This window comes from Aquarana catesbeiana, linkage group LG02 (assembly GCF_042186555.1).
Source record: "Aquarana catesbeiana isolate 2022-GZ linkage group LG02, ASM4218655v1, whole genome shotgun sequence".
Lineage (NCBI taxonomy): Eukaryota > Metazoa > Chordata > Amphibia > Anura > Ranidae > Aquarana > Aquarana catesbeiana.
The window spans coordinates 726,526,243-726,546,202 of record NC_133325.1 but is presented as its reverse complement, the minus strand read 5'-3'; the positions used below and the strand labels follow the sequence as shown (position 1 = coordinate 726,546,202).

General features: G+C 42.4%; 1 protein-coding gene across 4 annotated transcripts in view; it reads right to left on the bottom strand.

Annotated features, from left to right (window-relative positions):
* Nucleotides 1-16,510: 16,510 nt before the first annotated feature.
* ROBO1 (roundabout guidance receptor 1) overlaps nt 16,511-19,960 on the bottom strand; it is a 1,646,584-nt gene continuing 1,643,134 nt past the window's right edge. For all 4 annotated transcript variants that reach the window (XM_073617022.1, XM_073617020.1, XM_073617021.1 and 1 more), the window contains one exon: nt 16,511-18,835. In XM_073617022.1, coding sequence (XP_073473123.1) covers nt 18,821-18,835 — 15 coding nt within the window. In that variant the 3' untranslated portion in view covers nt 16,511-18,820. The remainder of the gene's footprint in view (nt 18,836-19,960) is intronic.

The following is a 19,960-nucleotide window of genomic DNA, read 5'->3' as shown; positions in this document are numbered from 1 at the left end:
AAAACTACAAGTTAGTGCGGTGCGTCCACCTCACAGTGTTCAGCTAAACCTAGAAGTTAGTGCGGTGCGTCCTGCTCACAGTGTTCAGCTAAAACAACAAGTTAGTGCTGTGCGTCCTCCTCACAGTGTTCACCTAAACCTACAAGTTAGCGTAGTGAGACCTCTGCACAGTGTTCATCTAAAGCTACAAGTTAGTGCAGTGCGTCCTGCTCACAGTGTTCAGCTAGATCCGTTCCTGTTATCTTCTTACTGACAGGCAGGCTTGTCTTGTTACAGTATTTACAGCTACTTGAAGAAAATTGCTGGTGTTCTTTTGATCCTATTAGTACCACAGTCAGGCAGCTAGACTATTTACAGTTAGTGCAGTGCATCCTGCTCACAGTGTTCAGCTAAAACTACAAGTTAGTGTGGTGCGTCCACCTCACAGTGTTCAGCTAAACCTACAAGTTAGTGCGGTGCGTCCTGCTCACAGTGTTCAGCTAGATCTGTTCCTGTTATCTTCTTACTGACAGGCAGGCTTGTCCTGTTACAGTATTTACAGCTACCTGAAGAAAATTGCTGGTGTTCTTTTGATCCTATTAGTAACACAGTCAGGCAGCTAGACTATTTACAGTTAGTGCAGTGCGTCCTGCTCACAGTGTTCAGCTAAAACTACAAGTTAGTGGGGTACGTCCACCTCACAGTGTTCAGCTAAACCTACAAGTTAGTGGGTGCGTCCTGCTCACAGTGTTCAGCTAAACCTACAAGTTAGTGCGGTGCGTCCACCTCACAGTGTTCAGCTAAAACTACAAGTTAGTGCGGTGCGTCCACCTCACAGTGTTCAGCTAAACCTACAAGTTAGTGCTGTGCGTCCTGCTCACAGTGTTCAGCTAAAACTACAAGTTAGTGCTGTGCGTCCTGCTCACAGTGTTCAGCTAAACCTACAAGTTAGTGTAGTGAGACCTCTGCACAGTGTTCATCTAAAGCTACAAGTTAGTGCAGTGCGTCCTGCTCACAGTGTTCAGCTAGATCCGTTCCTGTTATCTTCTTACTGACAGGCAGGCTTGTCTTGTTACAGTATTTACAGCTACCTGAAGAAAATTGCTGGTGTTCTTTTGATCCTATTAGTACCACAGTCAGGCAGCTAGACTATTTACAGTTAGTGCAGTGCGTCCTGCTCACAGTGTTCAGCTAAAACTACAAGTTAGTGCTGTGCGTCCTGCTCACAGTGTTCAGCTAAAACTACAAGTTAGTGTGGTGCGTCCACCTCACAGTGTTCAGCTAAAACTACAAGTTAGTGCGGTGCGTCCACCTCACAGTGTTCAGATAAACCTACAAGTTAGTGCGGTGCGTCCTGCTCACAGTGTACAGCTAAAACTACAAGTTAGTGTGGTGCGTCCTCCTCACAGTGTCCAGCTAAACCTACAAGTTATTTTTTTGCGAGCTCTGCACAGTGTTCAGCTAAAGCTACCTGTAGAAGGTTGGTGGTGTTTTCCTGATCCTATCACTACCGCAGGCAGCTAAAAAAGCTACAAGTTAGTTTTTTGCAAGCTCTGCACAGTGTTCAGCTAAAGCTACCTGTAGAAGGTTGGTGGTGTTCTCCTACTACAGGCAGGCAGTTGATTTTGCTAGCTGCAGTATCAGTACATATATATATATATATATATATATATATATATATCCCAGCTTAGTGCAGCTACAGGCCATTAGTATGTCTGGAAGGCCAAGAAGGAGAGGCAGACAGTCACAAGCCAATAAGAGAGGGCAAGCAGGCTCTGTGTCTAGTGCTGGTCATGGAGATGGTGCATCCTCATCAGCACGTGGCCGTGGGACACGCTTGGCCTTTTTTTCGGCAGCTGGCCGTGTTGAGCCGCAACATGCGGAAGACTTGGTCGAGTGGATGACCAAGCCATCCTCATCCTCCTCATCCTCTCTCACCCATGCCCAGGGTACTTTGTCTGGCAAAGCAGCGGCCTCTTCCCTTGGCTCAATGTCATCAGTGACTCCTTCCCTAGCCCCACCATGTCCTCCTGAGGAGTCCCTCGAACTGTTTGACCACAGTGTTGGGTACATGCTCCAGGAGGATGCCCAGTGTTTGGAAGGCTCTGATGATGATACTGAGCTCGATGAAGGCAGTAAGGTGAGCACGGACAGAGGGGGTGCCCAAGAAGGACAGCAATCTGGCAGTCATGCTCCCCCTGCTGCAGCATACTGCCAGGTTTGCTCCAGTGATGAGGAGGGAGGGGATGATGAGGTCACTGACTCAACGTGGGTGCCTGATAGGAGAGAGGAGGAGGAGGAGGCGGCACATCACCAACGAGGCAGGATGCCCTCCAGGGGCCAGCCTAAGGGCAGCACCTTGACTGCATCACACCCCAAAGCTCCACATGTGCAGGGCGCTGCAGTCTCTGCGCGTTATTCAAAAAGTTCTTTGGTGTGGGCCTTTTTTGAGACGAGTGCATCAGATCGCACCGCTGCTATTTGCAACATATGTCTCAAGCGTATCTCGCGTGGCCAAAACATCTCCCGCTTGGGTACCACATGCTTGACCAGACATATGTTGACCTGCCATGCTGTTCGTTGGCAAGCGTATCTAAAAGACCCACACCAAAGAACAAATAGGACCTCTCCTTGCTCCTCATCAGCTGAGATCTCCAACCCCACTATACCTTCAGTCCTCTCTGAGACCTGCACTGAGAGGAATGAAGGTGTAGAATTAGGTGTGTCACAGCCAAGTACTTGTGGGCAATCTGCTTTTGGTACACCGACGTCAGATTGTACCAGGCAAATTTCCCTGCTCCAGCTGCTGCACCACCGAAAGAAGTTTGCTCCCAGCCATCCACATGCCCAGCAGTTGAATGCTAGCTTGGCAAAATTGCTAGCACTTCAACTGCTGCCTTTTCAGTTGGTAGACTCTGCCCCCTTCCGTGAGTTTGTGAAATGTGCGGTTCCTCAGTGGCAGGTACCCAAACGCCACTTTTTCTCATGGAAGGCGATTCCGGCTCTCTACCGGCATGTGGAAGGCAATGTCCATGCCTCGCTGGACAGGGCGGTCAGCGGTAAGGTGCATATTACCGCTGACTCATGGTCCAGCAGGCATGGACAGGGACGTTACCTAAGTTTCACGGTGCATTGGGTGACTCTGCTGGCAGCTGGGAAGGATGCAGGACAAGGTGCAGTAGTGTTGGAGGTTGTTCCGCCACCACGCCTCCAAAATGCTAATGATTGTGACACACCTCTCTCCTCCACCCCCTCCTCTTCTTCTTCCTCCATGGCCTCTTCCTGTGCTTTGTCCTCGGAACCAGCGGTGCTCCGTAGCCGGTCAAGGGGCTACGCAAGTACGCAGACCAAAAGATGCCATGCGGTGCTTGAGCTGGTGTGCTTGGGGGACAGGAGCCACACTGGGGCAGAGATTCTGTCAGCTCTGCAGGGGCAGTTTCAGAGGTGGTTGATGCCACGCCAACTTAAGGCAGGAATGGTGGTTTGTGACAATGGCACCAACCTCCTCTCTGCCCTCCGACAGGGATAAATGACCCATGTGCCCTGTTTGGCTCACGTCCTTAACTTGGTGGTGCAGCGGTTCTTCGGCAGGTACCCGGGCTAACAGGATGTCCTGAGGCAGGCCAGGAAAGTCTGTGTGCATTTCCGCCAGTCATATAATGCCAGTGCTCGGCTGATAGACCTCCAAAAGGAGTTTAACCTGCCCAAGAACCGCCTAATATGTGACATGCCCACCAGGTGGAACTCAACGTTGGCCATGCTGCAGCGGCTGCACACGCAGCAGAGGGCCATCAATGAGTACCTGTGCAACTATGGCACCAGGACAGGGTCAGGGGAGCTTGTTTTTTTTTCCCCACGCCAGTGGGCCATGATCAGGGATGCATGCACTGTCCTGTCACCATTTAGGAGGCCACGAGGATGGTGAGCAGTGACAGTGCATGCATCAGTGACACTGTCCCCCTTGTCCACCTGTTGGAGCACACGCTGCGTAGAATAATGGACAGGGCACTTGAGGCAGAACAGAGGCAGGAAGAGGAGGACTTCCTTAGCTCTCAAGGCCCCCTTTATCCAGACAGTGTTCCTGCGTGCCCGCCGATCACACAGGAAGAGGAGGAGGAGGAGGAGGAGGAGGAAGATTGTGTCAGTATGGAGGTGGAGCCTGGCACTCAGCATCAGCAGCAGTCTTTAAGGGATCAGTCCCAAGAAACACATGGACTTGTACGTGGCTGGGAGGAGGTGGCTGCGGACCATGTCGTCCTTAGTGACCCAGGGGACTCCGGACCGAATGCCTCAGCAAACCTACGCTGCATGGCCTTCCTGATCCTGCAAAGCCTGCGTAAGGATCCTCGTATTCGTGGTATCAAGGAGAAGGACCAATACTGGCTGGCAACCCTCCTTGATCCACGTTACAAGGGTAAGGTTGCGGACCTTATCTTGCCATCGCAGAGGGAGCAGAGGATGAAACATCTTCGGGAGGCCTTGCAGAAAGGTCTGTGCAACGCGTTCCCAGAGACTGGGAGGTTACAAACTCCTGTTTCTGGACAACGTGTTGCTGAGGCTTCGGTCAGTCAAAGAAGGAGCGGTGGAGAAGGTGACCGTCTGACCGATGCGTTCAGACAATTTTTTGGTCCGCAGCCCCAAGGTATGATTGGTTCCAGCAACCATCGCCAGCGTCTGTTTTACATGGTGCAGGAATACCTAGGGGCAAGATCTGACTTGAACACCTTTCCCACCGAAAATCCTCTGGGTTACTGGGTCTTGAGGATGGATCACTGGCCAGAGCTTGCACAGTATGCAATTGAGCTACTGGCCTGTCCTGCATCCAGCGTTCTTTCGGAACGCACATTCAGTGCTGCTGGAGGCTTTGTAACCGATCACAGGGTGCGTCTGTCCACCGACTCGGTCGATCGACTGACCTTCATAAAAATGAATCAGTCTTGGATCACCACCAGCTACCAAGCACCTGATGCTGATGTAACCGAATAATTTTTTTTTGAAATCTCAGATCCCTTCAAAGACTGCCTATGCTGATGCTGAGTGACTATCCCTGAGTAATTATCCTCTTCCTCCATCATCATCACGCTGATAGCTTGTAAGAACATTTTTGGTTCTGGGCGCGTTTAACAGGGACATGTAATTACAATTTTTGATGCAATACTTTGCAGCAGGGCTCATTTCTGTGTTCCAACTAGAGTATCTGTGAGAGGTTGCAGTGTTGTGGCACCAGCACCAGTGCCTAAGGCCCAATTTTTCAGCCCCTGTTTAACAGGGGCATGTAATTACAATTTTTGATGCAATACTTTGCAGCAGGGCTCATTTCTGCGTTCCAACTAGAGTATCTGTGAGAGGTTGCAGTGTTGTGGCACCAGCACCAGTGCCTAAGGCCCAATTTTTCAGCCCCTGTTTAACAGGGGCATGTAATTACAATTTTTGATGCAATACTTTGCAGCAGGGCTCATTTCTGCGTTCCAACTAGAGTATCTGTGAGAGGTTGCAGTGTTGTGGCACCAGCACCAGTGCCTAAGGCCCAATTTTTCAGCCCCTGTTTAACAGGGGCGTGTTATTACAATTTTTGATGCAATACTTTGCAGCAGGGCTCATTTCTGCGTTCCAACTAGAGTATCTGTGAGGGGTTGCAGTGTTGTGGCACCAGCACCAGTGCCTAAGGCCTAATTTTTCAGCCCCTGTTCAACAGGGGCATGTAATTACAATTCTTGATCTAATATTTCACAGCAGGGCCCATTTCTGCACCCACCAAGAGCGAGTGAGGACTTATAGTGTTGTGGCACCAGCACCACCACCACCACCACCAAAGGCCCAATTTTTCTGCCCTTGTTCAACAGGGGCATGTAATTACAATTCTTGATCTAATATTTCACAGCAGGGCCCTGTGAGGGCTTACAGTGTTGTGGCCACAACAACACCTAAGGCCCAAATTTCTGCTGAGTATATAGGGCAGGCCCCTACTTTCAAACATCTAACTTACAAACGACTCCTACTTGCAAACGGAAGGAGACAACAGGAAGTGAGATGAAATCTACCCCTAGGAAGGGAAATTCTCTCCTGTAAGAGTTAATATGGGAAAAACATTTCTCCTTTTCACTGATGCTTTCTAATCCTTGTTCCACAAAAAACCCGAAATTTTCAAAAAACATTTGTCATTGGGACAAAAAGTGAGGTGAAATCTTCTGAAGAGGAGGAAAGACAGCAAAACAAATGTCACAGGGGTGATAACCCTTCTCTATGTTTTCCAAAAAGCTTAAAAAAGATTTTTTGGCTGGAGCTAAACATGTTAAAAATGTACCCGTTAAAAATTACAAACAGATTCTACTTAACAACAAACCTACAGTCCCTGTCTTGTTTGCACAGCCTGTATACTGCTGTTCAGAGTATATAGAGTATATAGGGCACCTTTCCTTATTTTAATTTGGGTGCGGGGTTCCCCTTAAGATCCATACAAGACCCAAAGGGCCTGGTAATGGTCTGGGGGGTACCCATGCTGTTTGTCTCACTGATTTTCATCCATATTGCCAGGACCCGACATTACATTAAACCCGCAAGCAGTTTTAAATGAAATTTTTTCCTTTAAAAATGACATTTTGTGCAGGGACTGTTCTAAACACGGGAAACACGCGCCCCTTTACAGGCATACTATAGACACACCCCAGGTACGATATTTAAAGGAATATTTCACTTTTTTTTTTTTTTTACTTTAAGCATCATTAAAATCACTGCTCCCGAAAAAACGGCCGTTTTTAAAAGTTTTTTTTGCATTGATACATGTTCCCTGGGGCAGGACCCAGGTCCCCAAACTCTTTTTAGGACAATACCATGCAAATTAGCCTTTAAAATGAGCACTTTTGATTTCGAACGTTCGAGTCCCATAGACGTCAATGGGGTTCTAACGTTCGTGCAAATTTTCGGTCCGTTCGCAGGTTCTGGTGCGAACCGAACCGGGGGGGTGTTCGGCTCATCCCTATATGGGACCCTTAACAGGCACATTTATGACACAAACTGTTGTGCTTTACAAATGTGCTTAGTGGACCCCGAAAACCAGTAAAGTGCTAACCAGTGGAGAGAAAATTCTGTAGGTCACTGCAGCTACATACCATGGCTTACAGTTTTTGAAAAGGCTTTCCATGCAGACCACAGTGCTAAGTAAGTAGCAGAGTGTGAGTAGTGATATATATATTATATATATATATACACAGTTGTGCTCTTAAGTTTACATACCCTGGCGGAATTTATGATTTGTGGCCATTTTTCAAAGAAGTTTACATACCCTCAATGATTTTGGCCTGATAACCAGGGATGGGCGCACAGTTCGGCCCGAGCATAAATTCTGTCCGAACTTTGGTTGTGTTCAGCGAACATCCGGGCCGAACTTTGGTTGTTCGGATGTTCAGCAAACACCAAACAATATGCGGTGTTCGGAGCAAATTCGAAAGCCGCCGGAACACCATTAAAGTCCATGGGACACTAACATCAAAAATCAAAAGTGCTAATTTTAAAGGCTTATATGCAAGTTATTGTCATAAAAAGTGTTTGGAGAACTGGGTCCTGCCCCAGGGGACACGTATCAATGCAACACTTTTTTTTTAAAAACTACCATTTTTCATTTTTTCGGGAGCAGTGATTTTTTTAATGCTTAAAGTGAAACAATAAAAATGAAATATTCCTTTAAATGTCATGCCTGGGGGGTGTCTATAGTATGCCCGTAAAGTGGCGCATTTTTCCCGTGTTTAGAACAGTACCACAGCAAAATGACATTTCTAAAGGAAAAATTGTCATTTTGTCAATTTGTCAAACTGAATGCGTCTGTAATGAATTGTCGGGTCTTGGCAATATAGATAAAACTCATTGAAAAAAACAGCATGGGCCCCCCCCCAGTCCATTACCAGGCCCTTTGGGTCTGGTATGATTATTAAGGGGAACCCCGGGAAAATTTTTTTTTTTTTAATTTGCGTGGGGGTCCCCCCAAAATCCATACCAGTCCCTTCAGGTCTGGTATGGAAATTAAGAGGAACCCTGTGCCAAATTAAAAACAAAATGGCGTAGGGGTCCCTCCAAAATCCATACAAGACCCTAAAGGTCAGGTATAGATTTTAAGGGGAACCCTGCGCCAAAATTAAAAAAAGGCGTAGGGGTCCCCTCCAAAATCCAGACCAGACACTTATATGAGCATGCAACCTGGCAGGCCGCAGGAAAAGAGTGGGGGATGAGAGAGCAACCCCCCTCCTGAACCGTACCAGGCCACATGCCCTCAACAGGGGAAGGGGGTTTTGGAGACTGACCCCAAAGCACCTTGTTCCCATGTTGATGGGGACAAGGACCTCATCCCCACAACCCTTGCCCGGTGGTTGTGAAGGTATGCAGACGGGGGACTTATCGGAATCTGAAAGTCACCTTTAACAAGAGGACCCCAAGATCCCAGTCCCCCATGTGAATTGGTAACGGGGTACATTGTACCCCTACCATTTCACAAAAAAAGTGTCAAAATGGTAAAAAAAACAAGAGACAGCTTGGGACAAGTCCTTTATTAAAAGATAAAGAAAAAAAATGTCCACGCTGATGTAAGTCCACCCTGCCCGACAGTTCGGAGGGGGGCGCTCTCTCATCCCCCCTCTTTGTCTGTGGCCTGCCAGGTTGCGTGCTCGGATAAGGGTCTGGTATGGATTTTGGGGGGGGCCCCTTTGGCATTTTTTTTTATTTTGGCGCAGGGTTCCCCTTAAAATCCATACCAGACCTAAAGCGTCTGGTATGGATTTTGGGGGAGGGCCCTAGCCATTTTTTTTTAAAATTTGGCGCAGGGTTCCCCTTAATTTCCATATCAGACCTTAAGGGCCTGGTATGGATTTTGGGGGGACTCCCACGCAATTTTTCTTTTTTAATTTTGGTTTGGGGTTCCCCTTAATATTCATACCAGACCCAAAGGGCCTGGTAATGGACTGGGGGGGGGACCCATGCTGTTTTTTTCAATGAGTTTTATCTATAATGCCGAGACCCGACAATTCATTACAGCCGCGATCACTTTTAAATGACTTTTTTCCTTTAGAAATGTAATTTTGCTGTGGTACTGTTCTAAACACAGGAAAACTGCGCCACTTTACAGGCATACTATAGACACCCTCCAGGCAAAATATTTAAAGGAATATTTCATTTTTATTGTTTCACTTTAAGCATTATTAAAATTACTGCTCCCGAAAAAGGGCCGTTTTTAAAACTTTTTTTTGCATTGATACATGTCCCCTGGTGGAGGACCCAGGTCCCCAAACACTTTTTATGACAATAACTTGCATATAAGCCTTTCAAATGAGCACTTTTGATTTTTCATGTTCATGTCCCATAGACTTTAACTGTGTTCGTGTGTTCTTCCAAATTTTTTGCGTGTTCGGATGTTCTGGTGTGAACCGAACCAGGTGGGTGTTCAGCTCATCCTTACTGATAACATGCACACAAGTTGACACAAAGGGGTTTTAATGGCTATTAAAGGTAACCATCCTCACCTGTGATCTGTTTGCTTGTAATTAGTGTCTGTGTGTGTGTACAAAAGGTCAATGAATTTCTGGACTCCTGACAGACCCTTGCATCTTTCATCACATGGTGCACTGACATTTCTGGATTCTGAGTCATGGGGAAAGCAAAAGAATTGTCAAAGGATCTGCGGGAAAAAGGTAGTTGAACTGTATATAACAGGAAAGGGATATAAAAAGATATCCAATGAATTGAGAATGCCAATCAGCAGTGTTCAAATTCTAATCAAGAAGTGGAAAATGAGGAGTTCTGTTGAAACCAAACCACGGTCAGGTAGACCAACTGAAGTTTCAGCCACAACTGCCAGGAAAATTGTTCAGGATGCAAAGAAAAACCCACAAATAATGCACAAAAAGGAGGCACTTGAAGAAAGATGGGCTGCATGGTCGAGTCGTCAGAAGAAAGCCATTACTATGCAAATGGCACAAAGTATTCCGCTTACAATACGCCAAACAGCACAGAGACAAGCCTCAAACCTTCTGGCACAAAGTCATTTGGAGTGATGAGACCAAAATTTAGCTTTTTGGCCCAAAGATAAACACTACATTTGGAGAAGAGTCAGCAAGGCCTATGATGAAAGGTACACCATTTCTACTGTGAAACACGGAGGTGGATCGCTGATGTTTTGGGGATGTGTGAGCTACAAAGGCACTGGAAATTCGGTCAAAATTGATGGCAAGATGAATGCAGTATGTTATCAAAAAATACCGGAGGAACATTTGCATTCATCAGCCAGGAATCTGCGCATGGGACCTACTTGGAAATTCCAACATGACAATGATCCAAAACACAAGGCCAAGTCGACCTGTCATTGGCTACAGCAGAATAAAATGAAGGTTCTGGTGTGGCCATCTCAGTCTCCTGACCTCAATATCAGTGAGCCACTATGGGGAGATCTCAAATGTGCGGTTCTTGCAAGACAGCCCAAGAATTTACAGAAACAGGAGGCTTTTTGCCAAGAGGAATGGCCAGCTTTACCATCTGAGAAGATAAAGAGCCTCATCCACAAATACCACAAAAGTCTTCAAGCTGTCATTGATGTTAAAGGGGGCAATACATGGTATTAAGAACTGGGGTATGTAAACTTTTTATCAGGGTCATTTGGGTAGTTTCTGTTGCCATTATGATTTAAAAAGAGCAAACACAGTTGATTGATAATAAATGGTTTCAGCCAAACACTAACCATGAGTGAAAGAAAATTTTTTGTGTTATCATTCATATTCTCTGAAAAATGGCCAAGAATTCATAAATTCTGCCAGGGTATGTAAATTTACGAGCACAACTGTGTGTGTGTGTGTATATATATATATATATATATATATAATATTACCAAAAGTATTGGGACACCTGCCTTTAAACGCACGTTAACTTTAATGGCATCCCAGTCTTATGCCCCGTACACACGGTCGGACTTTGTTCGGACATTCCGACAACAAAATCCTATAATTTTTTCCGACGGATGTTGGCTCAAACTTGTCTTGCATACACACGGTCACACAAAGTTGTCGGAAAATCTGATCGTTCTGAACGCGGTGACGTAAAACACGTACGTCGGGACTATAAACGGGGCAGTGGCCAATAGCTTTCATCTCTTTATTTATTCTGAGCATGCGCGGCACTTTGTCCGTCGGATTTGTGTACACACGATCGGAATTTCCGACAACGGATTTTGTTGTCGGAAAATTTTATAGCCTGCTCTCAAACTTTGTGTGTCGGAAAATCCGATGGAAAATGTGTGATGGAGCCCACACACGGTCGGAATTTCCGACAACAAGGTCCTATCACACATTTTCTGTCGGAAAATCCGACCGTGTGTACGGGGCATTAGTCTGTAGGGTTCAATATTGAGTTGGCGCACCCTTTGCAGCTACAACAGCTTCAACTCTTCTGGGAAGGTTGTCCACAAGGTTTAGGAGTGTGTCTATTGGAATGTTTGACCATCATTCCAGAAGTGCATTTGTGAGGTCAGGCACTGATGTTGGACAAGAAGGCCTTCGTTCTAATTTATCCCAAAGGTGTTCTATCAGGTTTCGGTCAGGACCTTGCTTTGCGCACCGGTGCGCAGTCATGTTGGAGCAGAAAGGGGCCATCCTCAAACTGTTCCCACAAAGTTGGGAGCATGAAATTGTCCAAAATGTCTTTGTATGCTGATGTCTTAAGAGTTCCCATCACTGGAACTAAGGGGCCAAGCCCAACCCCTAAAAAACAACCCCACACCATAGTCCCCCCTCTAACAAATGATTTGGACCAGTGCACAAAGCAAGTTCCATAAAGACATGGATGAGAAAGTTTGGGGTGGAGGAACTTGACTGCACAGAGTCCTGATCTCAACAAGACAGAACACCTTTGGGATGCATTAGAGTGGAGACTGTGAGCCAGGTCTTCTCGTCCACATCAGTGCCTTGTCTCACAAATGCGCTTCTGTAATGCCCCGTACACACGGTCGGATTTTCCGATGGAAAATGTCCGAACGGAGCGTGTTGTCGGAAATTCCAACCGTGTGTGGGCTCCATCGGACATTTTCCATTGGATTTTCCGACACACAAAGTTGGAGAGCAGGAGATAAAATTTTCCGACATCAAAATCCGTTGTCGGAAATTCCGATCGTGTGTACACAAATCCGACGGACAAAGTGCCACGCATGCTCAGAATAAATAAAGAGATTAAAGCTATTGGCCACTGCCCCGTTTATAGTCCCGACGTACATGTTTTACGTCACCGCGTTTAAAACGATCGGATTTTCCAACAACTTTGTGTGACCGTGTGTATGCAAGACAAGTTTGAGCCAACATCCGTCGGAAAAAATCCTAGGATTTTGTTGTCGGAATGTCCGAACAAAGTCCGACCGTGTGTATGGGGCATTAGAGTGGTCAGACATTCCCATAGACACACTTCTAAACCTTGTGGACAGCCTTCCTAGAAAGGTTGACGCTGTTATAGATATACAGATATCTGACCTTGCACAGAAGTTATTATTTGCTTCACACATCTCCATATTATAGCAATCTCTCCTTCCATATTCCCACATGGACAGCCTGCTCTAGGCAACAGCAGTCAGGACATGGTTGAATTCTCTGCCTGTGCTACCAGTGCTAACCAGCCGGACATTGGATGAGTTGATAACGATTGAATATCGGAGTGTTTTGTTCCATTTTTTTGGATTCCAATATTCCACAGATGATTGACTGACCTATGACTGTGCAGATATACCTGTAGGTTTAGTAGGTTGTGGGTTCATATTGGCCAGTGTATCCCCGTTCCATTATGGGGCAGTGTAAAACACGCCCATTGAGGTTAAAAGGTGGATCACTGCACCCTTTAGGGAAAGGGTCTTGGGGATCTCGGGTAGGTTGGCTCAGAGCCATTCTTTTAGGGGGGTGCTTGTATTGAAGAGGGTGGGCTCAGCCCCCTTTAGGGACTGCATCCCCCACCCCTCAATTGTTTACGAGGGGTGGTGCATTTCTGTCCCATATAGGGTGAGGTACTTAGGATAACCTAGGGGGAGGGGGTACTTTTGGGAGGTTTGGGGGATTGTGGGGGTTCTGGTGTTTGTGTGAGCAATGTTTTTTATAGCCTTCTGATACAATAAATGATGTAGTTGGGTGTGTAGAATCCTCTATTTTGTTGTTTTGTATCTTTGTTTATCATATATTTTGATTACACCACCCCTATATATACAGGGTGAGTACTACACACAAGAATTAGGTGGGATTCCCATTTTTCTTTGATTTCTGTGTATAAATAGTCAATGAGTTTGTTAGCTCTCACATGAATGCACTAAGCAGGCTAGACACTGAGCCATGAGGAGGTAGAAAAGAACAGTCAAAAGATCTGCGTAACAAAGATGGAAAAGGATATAAAAAGATATCCAAAGCCTTGAATATGCCAGTCAGTACTGTTCAATCACTTAATAAAAAGTGGAACATTTGGGAATCTCTTGATACTAAGCCAAGGTCAGGTAGATCAAGAAACCTCATGGCTCAGTGTCTAGCCTGCTTAGTGCATCCATGTGAGAGCTACCAAACTCATTGACTATTTATACACAGACACTAATTGTGATTTAAAAAGCCACAAATATGGCAAAATAACCTTTAATTGCCATTTTAACCATATCAGCCCCGGAAGAATTTACCCCCTTCCTGACCAGAGCACTTTTTGCGATTCGGCACTGCCTCGCTTTAACTGACAATTGCGCGGTCGTACAATGTTGCACCCAAACAAAATTGACGTTCCTTTTTTTCCCACAAATAGAGCTTTCTTTTGATGGTATTTGATCGCCTCTGCGTTTTTTATTTTTTGCTCTATAAACAAAAAAAGAGCGACAATTTCGAAAAAAACACAATATTTTGTACTTTTTGCTATAATAAATATCCCCGTTTAAAAAAAAAAAAAAAGATAATTTTTTCCTCAGTTTAGGCTGATATGTATTCTTCTACATATTTTTGGTAAAAAAAATAGCAATAAGCGTATATTGATTGGCTTGCGCAAAGGTTATAGCGTCTACAAAATAGTGGATAGATTTATAGCATTTTTATTATTTTTTTTTTCTTACTAGAAATTGCAGCGATCTGCAATTTTTATCATGACTGCGACATTGTGGCGGACACATTGAACAATTTTGACACATTTTTGGGACCATTGGCATTAATACAGCGATCAATGCTATAAAAATGCATTGATTACTGTAAAAATGTCACTGGCAGTGAAGGGGTTAACACTAGGGGGCAATCTAGGGGTTAACTGTGTTCCCTGGGAGGTGATTCTAACTGAAGGTAATAGGAACACATGATCTGTCACTCCTGTCAGAACAGGGAAATGTGTGTTTACACACACTCGTCCCTGTTCTGTGTCCCCTGCTCACGATCGCTCGTTGCCATCGGTCATCACAACCGTCAGCCATGAGCATCGGCACCCGCGCCTGCTATCCCGACCCCACGAACCAGCTACGACGGTTCTTGCGGGGGAGCCGACCTACCGCAATATAACTGCGGCGGCGTGTCGGGAAGCGGTTAACCTGTGTGTGCCACCTTCTGTGTCTGACCAAGGCCAAACATTCTGGGGTATGTAAACTTTTGATCAGGGCCATTTGGGAGATTTCTGTTATCATTATGATTTTAAAGGATCCAAAAAACTATGTGATAATAAATGGCTTCATGTGATTGCTATCCTTAAATAAAAGACATTTTTTGCCATGATCAGTCATATTTTCAATATCAATGCCAAAATTTTACAATTTCTGCCACTTTTCAGCACGACTGTATATGGGCCCCTATAAACAAAAATTAAATTGTATAGGGATATAAAAAGCTGTATTCCATATGCAAGGCAAGGTTAAAAAAAAAATCATCTCATTAAGTTCTAAGAGGTCACCATCTGATATGAAATTCCTTTCCTGCCTCATGGAACATCCCCATTGGGGTGATTTTTTAGCACTTCCTGTGCTGATGATAGGTGTTTACTGGGAAGAGAAGCATGGTTAAATCTATCAAATAGGGTCACAGATAGTGATAACATGCTAACAGAGTTGATAATCTTTTCCAAAAATAGGTTCATCTGAAATTCAACTGGAGACTTCTGCTTTGTTATATGAAGTTACTCAAGGGTTTAATTACTAAAGGTGAATAGACTGTGCACTCTGTAAGTACAGTTGCTCCAGAGCTTAGTAAATGAGCAGAAGCTCTGCTGACTTCCATCATTCAATTACCGTATGTGCAAACAAAAATGCTGTGTTTTTTTTCCCTTGCATGTAATTGGGTATTTTTTTTTGAAAGTGAAACTTTAACTCATTTACTAAGCTCTGGAGCAACTGCACTTGCAGAGTGCAACTGCAAAGTGCACAGCCTATTTGCCTTTAGTATATCAACCCCCATTACTTTTTGTATGCTATTTGGTGGTGTAGTGAGAGAGGTACCAAAGATAGCAGGAGCTACCAAACTCATAGATTTTGGGTTGGGGGGGGGGGGGGGGGAGTAAAGGTCTGTCTCTGAGCAATGTGCCTGAAGAAAGTTCTGTAACCCATAGGAATCAACCAGAAAAAAAACTCTTGAATGGGTTGATACTTGTAAATTAATATTTGATTGGTTGCTATACTTTAGTATACCTGTATGATCCCTTGCATTATGTCCCTAAATAATAGTGGTGTATGATTCAAGAATATTTGTGAATTTACCGTCATTCTAGAAGTGGAAGCTTCATTATGATAAGCTAAGTTATATATACATATATAGATAGATAGATAGATAGATAGATATATCTATAGATAGATAGATAGATATCTATCTATCTATAGATATATCTATCTATCTATCTATCTATCTATCTATCTATCTATCTATCTATCTATCTATCTATCTATCTATCTATATATATATATATTTTTTTTTTTTTGTAAGTAAATAATGGTTACTGTGTCATTTTCTAATTTTGTATCAAATTCCCGAGGAAGCTTATCTACACCACATATGTTATCCTTTTTAGCATTCTCTATAATTTAGGTGTAGTGATTATGGTATGTATTGTTCTGGGTCACCTCATATCAGTTTATCTAAGAAAGAAAGGTTATAGGCTTGCAAACAACCATGACGAAGGCTAAGTAAACTTAATAAATGTTACAAAGAAACAACAGTCATTAAAGAACTTAGCGCTGAATTAAAGAGCTTCTCAATGACCATGAAGTGCATGCAAGCAACCCAACCTGGCAATTATATTTCTTTCCAGGGCAGCATCATTTTTTTCTATACCTTTTCAGATTAAATTACTTAACTGAATCACAAAAAAAATATTTTTTACAGTAATGAACAAGAATGAGATATTCTCTATAGCAACATAGGTTTCTCATTAATAACAAGAATTTCCCACACAAACCTAAGTGGAACTTCATTACAATTTATTGTAAGGTTAATAACTGAACAGGGACCTTTATGTAAAATTACTGCATAATTATCTGGAAATATTTCATGGTAAAATGAATAAAGAAAACACCGGAGCACAGGGAAGGTTCTTGAGAACAGTTTTAATAAATAATGTGACAAAAAAATTATGTTTTGGATTATCTGATCCTCAGTATGCAAAATTATGGCTAAAAATAAGATGTTTTCTTAAATGAACAATAATAAAAACAATAATCACATGGTTTGTTCCCTTACAATTCTCGATCTTCCAAAGTGTTATTCTTGTTTAAAATAAACATTTTTTTTTTAACAAAAAGAATGTATTTCACTTCTGGTTCTTTGAGACCTTAAGGCAGCCATGTTAATAAAAAAAAAAAACAAAACAAAATAAAAGTATATGCTTTAGCACCATTGGCAACTTAAGGTTCACAATATAAACCAGGTACAACATTCATGGACATAAAACATCATGTGGTTAATTTAAAGCACGTATGTGCTATTTTGAGGTTGACAGAATTATTAAAAATTGTTGAGAAATTGTTTTGTTTTTCATTTCAGTTTATAAAGTTTATACTGTATTTTATACCATGAAAAATTGGATTGGTATTTTGTTTATTTATACTACAATAGCAGGAACTAGGACATTGCTGGCTATTTTCAATATGGCCATTTTTAGCTACATTTTAATACAAAAATATGATAAACAGAGTACTCCTTGCAGCTTGATAAAGATGCATTATAAAAAATAAATTTAGGAACAAAAGTTACATGGCTAGACACTGAATTTAAAGTTTTTATATGTAGTTAAGTAGTTGCGGAATAAAAACAAATCTTACAATCCGGGCCTTATATAATTGTTCAAATTATTAGTGTTCCTTTTTTATTACAAAAAAAAAAGAAAGAATGGTCTTATTTATCATACTAAAATGTTAATGTCTTTTCAGACCAAAACTGCACACATGTAGCTATTTTCAGATGCTTTTTTTTAACCGTAATACATAAAGTGTTTTTTTTTTTTTTTATTGTCAAGTTCCTTACTATGGCATAAATAAATATTCAAAGATGCACTATAAGCATTTTTGTCACTACTGACTGACCCCAGAGAGGCACAATTCCTTTGGAGAAAGATTAGAAATGATTCTTTCTAGAGATACATTTTAGTCAGTAATGATATAAAACACAGTCTTAACTATTCATGAAGACATAGACAGAACCAAATGTTTCACCATTGGCTATCTTTCCAAACAGTATGACAATAAATTCAGCATTATTGCAATGCATTAACAAAAATAATAATAATAACAATAATGATTTTCCAACATTTTCAATAAGACAAAAAAAGGTTAATAGTTGCAATGGTTTAAAAATAAAGTTTAGTGATTGTGCTTTTAAAACCAACAAAACAGTGCATTACAAAATAACCATATCAAATCAAATTTCCTGAAGTGGCACTTTTCTTTTCTCAGCGGGACTGACTCTGCGAAGAGGCGCCATCCGATAAATAACCAGAGAGGGTTAGCAGTTTTTTTACTTGGTGTTTTATTACAAATGTTATACTTTTTGTTTTTTCTTCTCTTTTTTCCTACAAATGTTGTTGAATGGAAAAATAAATGATTTTCTGTACGATTTTATTTCTATGAATCCCAAGACCACCAGGCATTTGACTGGCTTGACTTCTGCATGATCAATAGGATGTAATACCAAAGATACTTTTAATGATGGACAATGAAGAAGACAAGTACCACAGAAATGTATGAAAAAGTACATATTTACAATGAAATCACCTCCATACTGCTTTATAAAGTAGGGCAATGAAGGTCAATACTGCTGGACAGTAATTTCAGGTCTACAACGAAAACATCCTGGGTTATATGCATTTTCACTTAATGAAACTTTATGGTCACTTGTGAAAACATTACACATTTGAAGATGGATTCCCATTGTTTGAGTGGTTGCTCTAGGCTATGGATAGACATTAGTGCTTTGGTGATTTGGGGGCAACGCTCTGCGCTACTTCCCAATGGAGCTTGATAGGCAAGAGTTGTTCTAGGAAAGCTTGGTGGGCAGAAAGCTTACAATTCCAGTCTTGGCACCTTTGGCTGTCTGTTTCTCTAAAGCAGCAGTCTTGGCACCAACACCTTGAGACTTGACAACCTGCCTTTTTGGCCGGAGCAGTAAGAAGGTGCCTGGATTAAGTGCTGCTTTTGGGGTGCAGGGGGAAACGTCAGGGTGGCCTTATACAAAGAGGGTGTAAACAAGTAAAGCGAAAAAGGTTCTCAGCTGTTATGTGTATAAAATGAACGAGCGTGTACAATCTGATTGCACTGAACAGTATCTCTGGCATAAGGTCTTTCATCTTGAGGCATCTTGAGGAATTAAACATCTGATAGAATCTCCAACATCTCCATCTTTAGCTTTCAACTTTCTGTTTCCTGTAAAGCAAAATGACACAAATGGTTTGAACATATATTTCTCTCCAACTAATCTTCACTATCAGTTTTCCCCAAATAGTTTTAATGCCCTTACAAAAACAACATAATATTTCAATTCCCGGGGATAGCCAATTAATTTTTACTAATGAAAGCAACCATGATAAAAATCTATGTTTATAAAGTATGATTTATCGGGTTGAAGAAAATGCCTACAATAAATAACAACGGAAGCTGCATTTAAAACCAGGAAATTAAATTGAAACAGAGAAAATAATTTATTCTATAAGGCTTTAAGGCTCCGTGCACACTGAAGCTCATAAATGGCAGTTTTTTGGAGTTTGGGCATTTTTTTTAACAGCCCATAAACTCCCCTCTATGTTATCCTATGTGTCCATGCTCACATGGACGTTTTTGGACATTTATCAGCAGTGGATTTTATGGGCTGTTGTCTGAACGTCCTAAAATCGCATTCAGGAGCTGTTTTTCTGACCACAAAAACGCCTAAAAACGTTAAACGCGCATAAACACTGATAAACACCGATAAACGCTCAAAAGCGTGGCTCAGCAAAGTTTTTTAATGTTTTTGATCCATTGAAAATAAATCCGCTAAAAAAAACGCTAACGCGGAAAACGCTAATAAACGCTTTTGCAAAAACGTTAGAAAACATTGAAAGACTCACTGCGAAGCTGCTGGTGTTTTTATAACGTTATTTTAAAGTCCAGTGTGCATGGAGCCCTAAGAATACCTCAATTCTATGCACATTTGTAAAACAACAATTAAGCGTAATATTATTAAACATATTATTTTTCTTTAGGTAGATTTCAAAACAAAGTCACTGGTATACAGTGGGGAAAATAATTATTTGATCCCTTGCTGATTTTGTAAGCTTGCCCACCTACAAAGAAATTAAGGGTCTATAATTTTTATCATAGGAGTATTTTAAATGATAGAGACAGAATATTAACCAAAAAATCCAGAAAAAACACAATACAAATGTTATAAATTGAGTTGCAGTTCATTGAGTAAAATAAGTATTTAATCTCCAAGTAAAACATGACTTAGTACTTGGTGGAGAAACCCTTGTTGTCAGGCACAGAGGTATTTTGATGCATCTATGGGCAAGC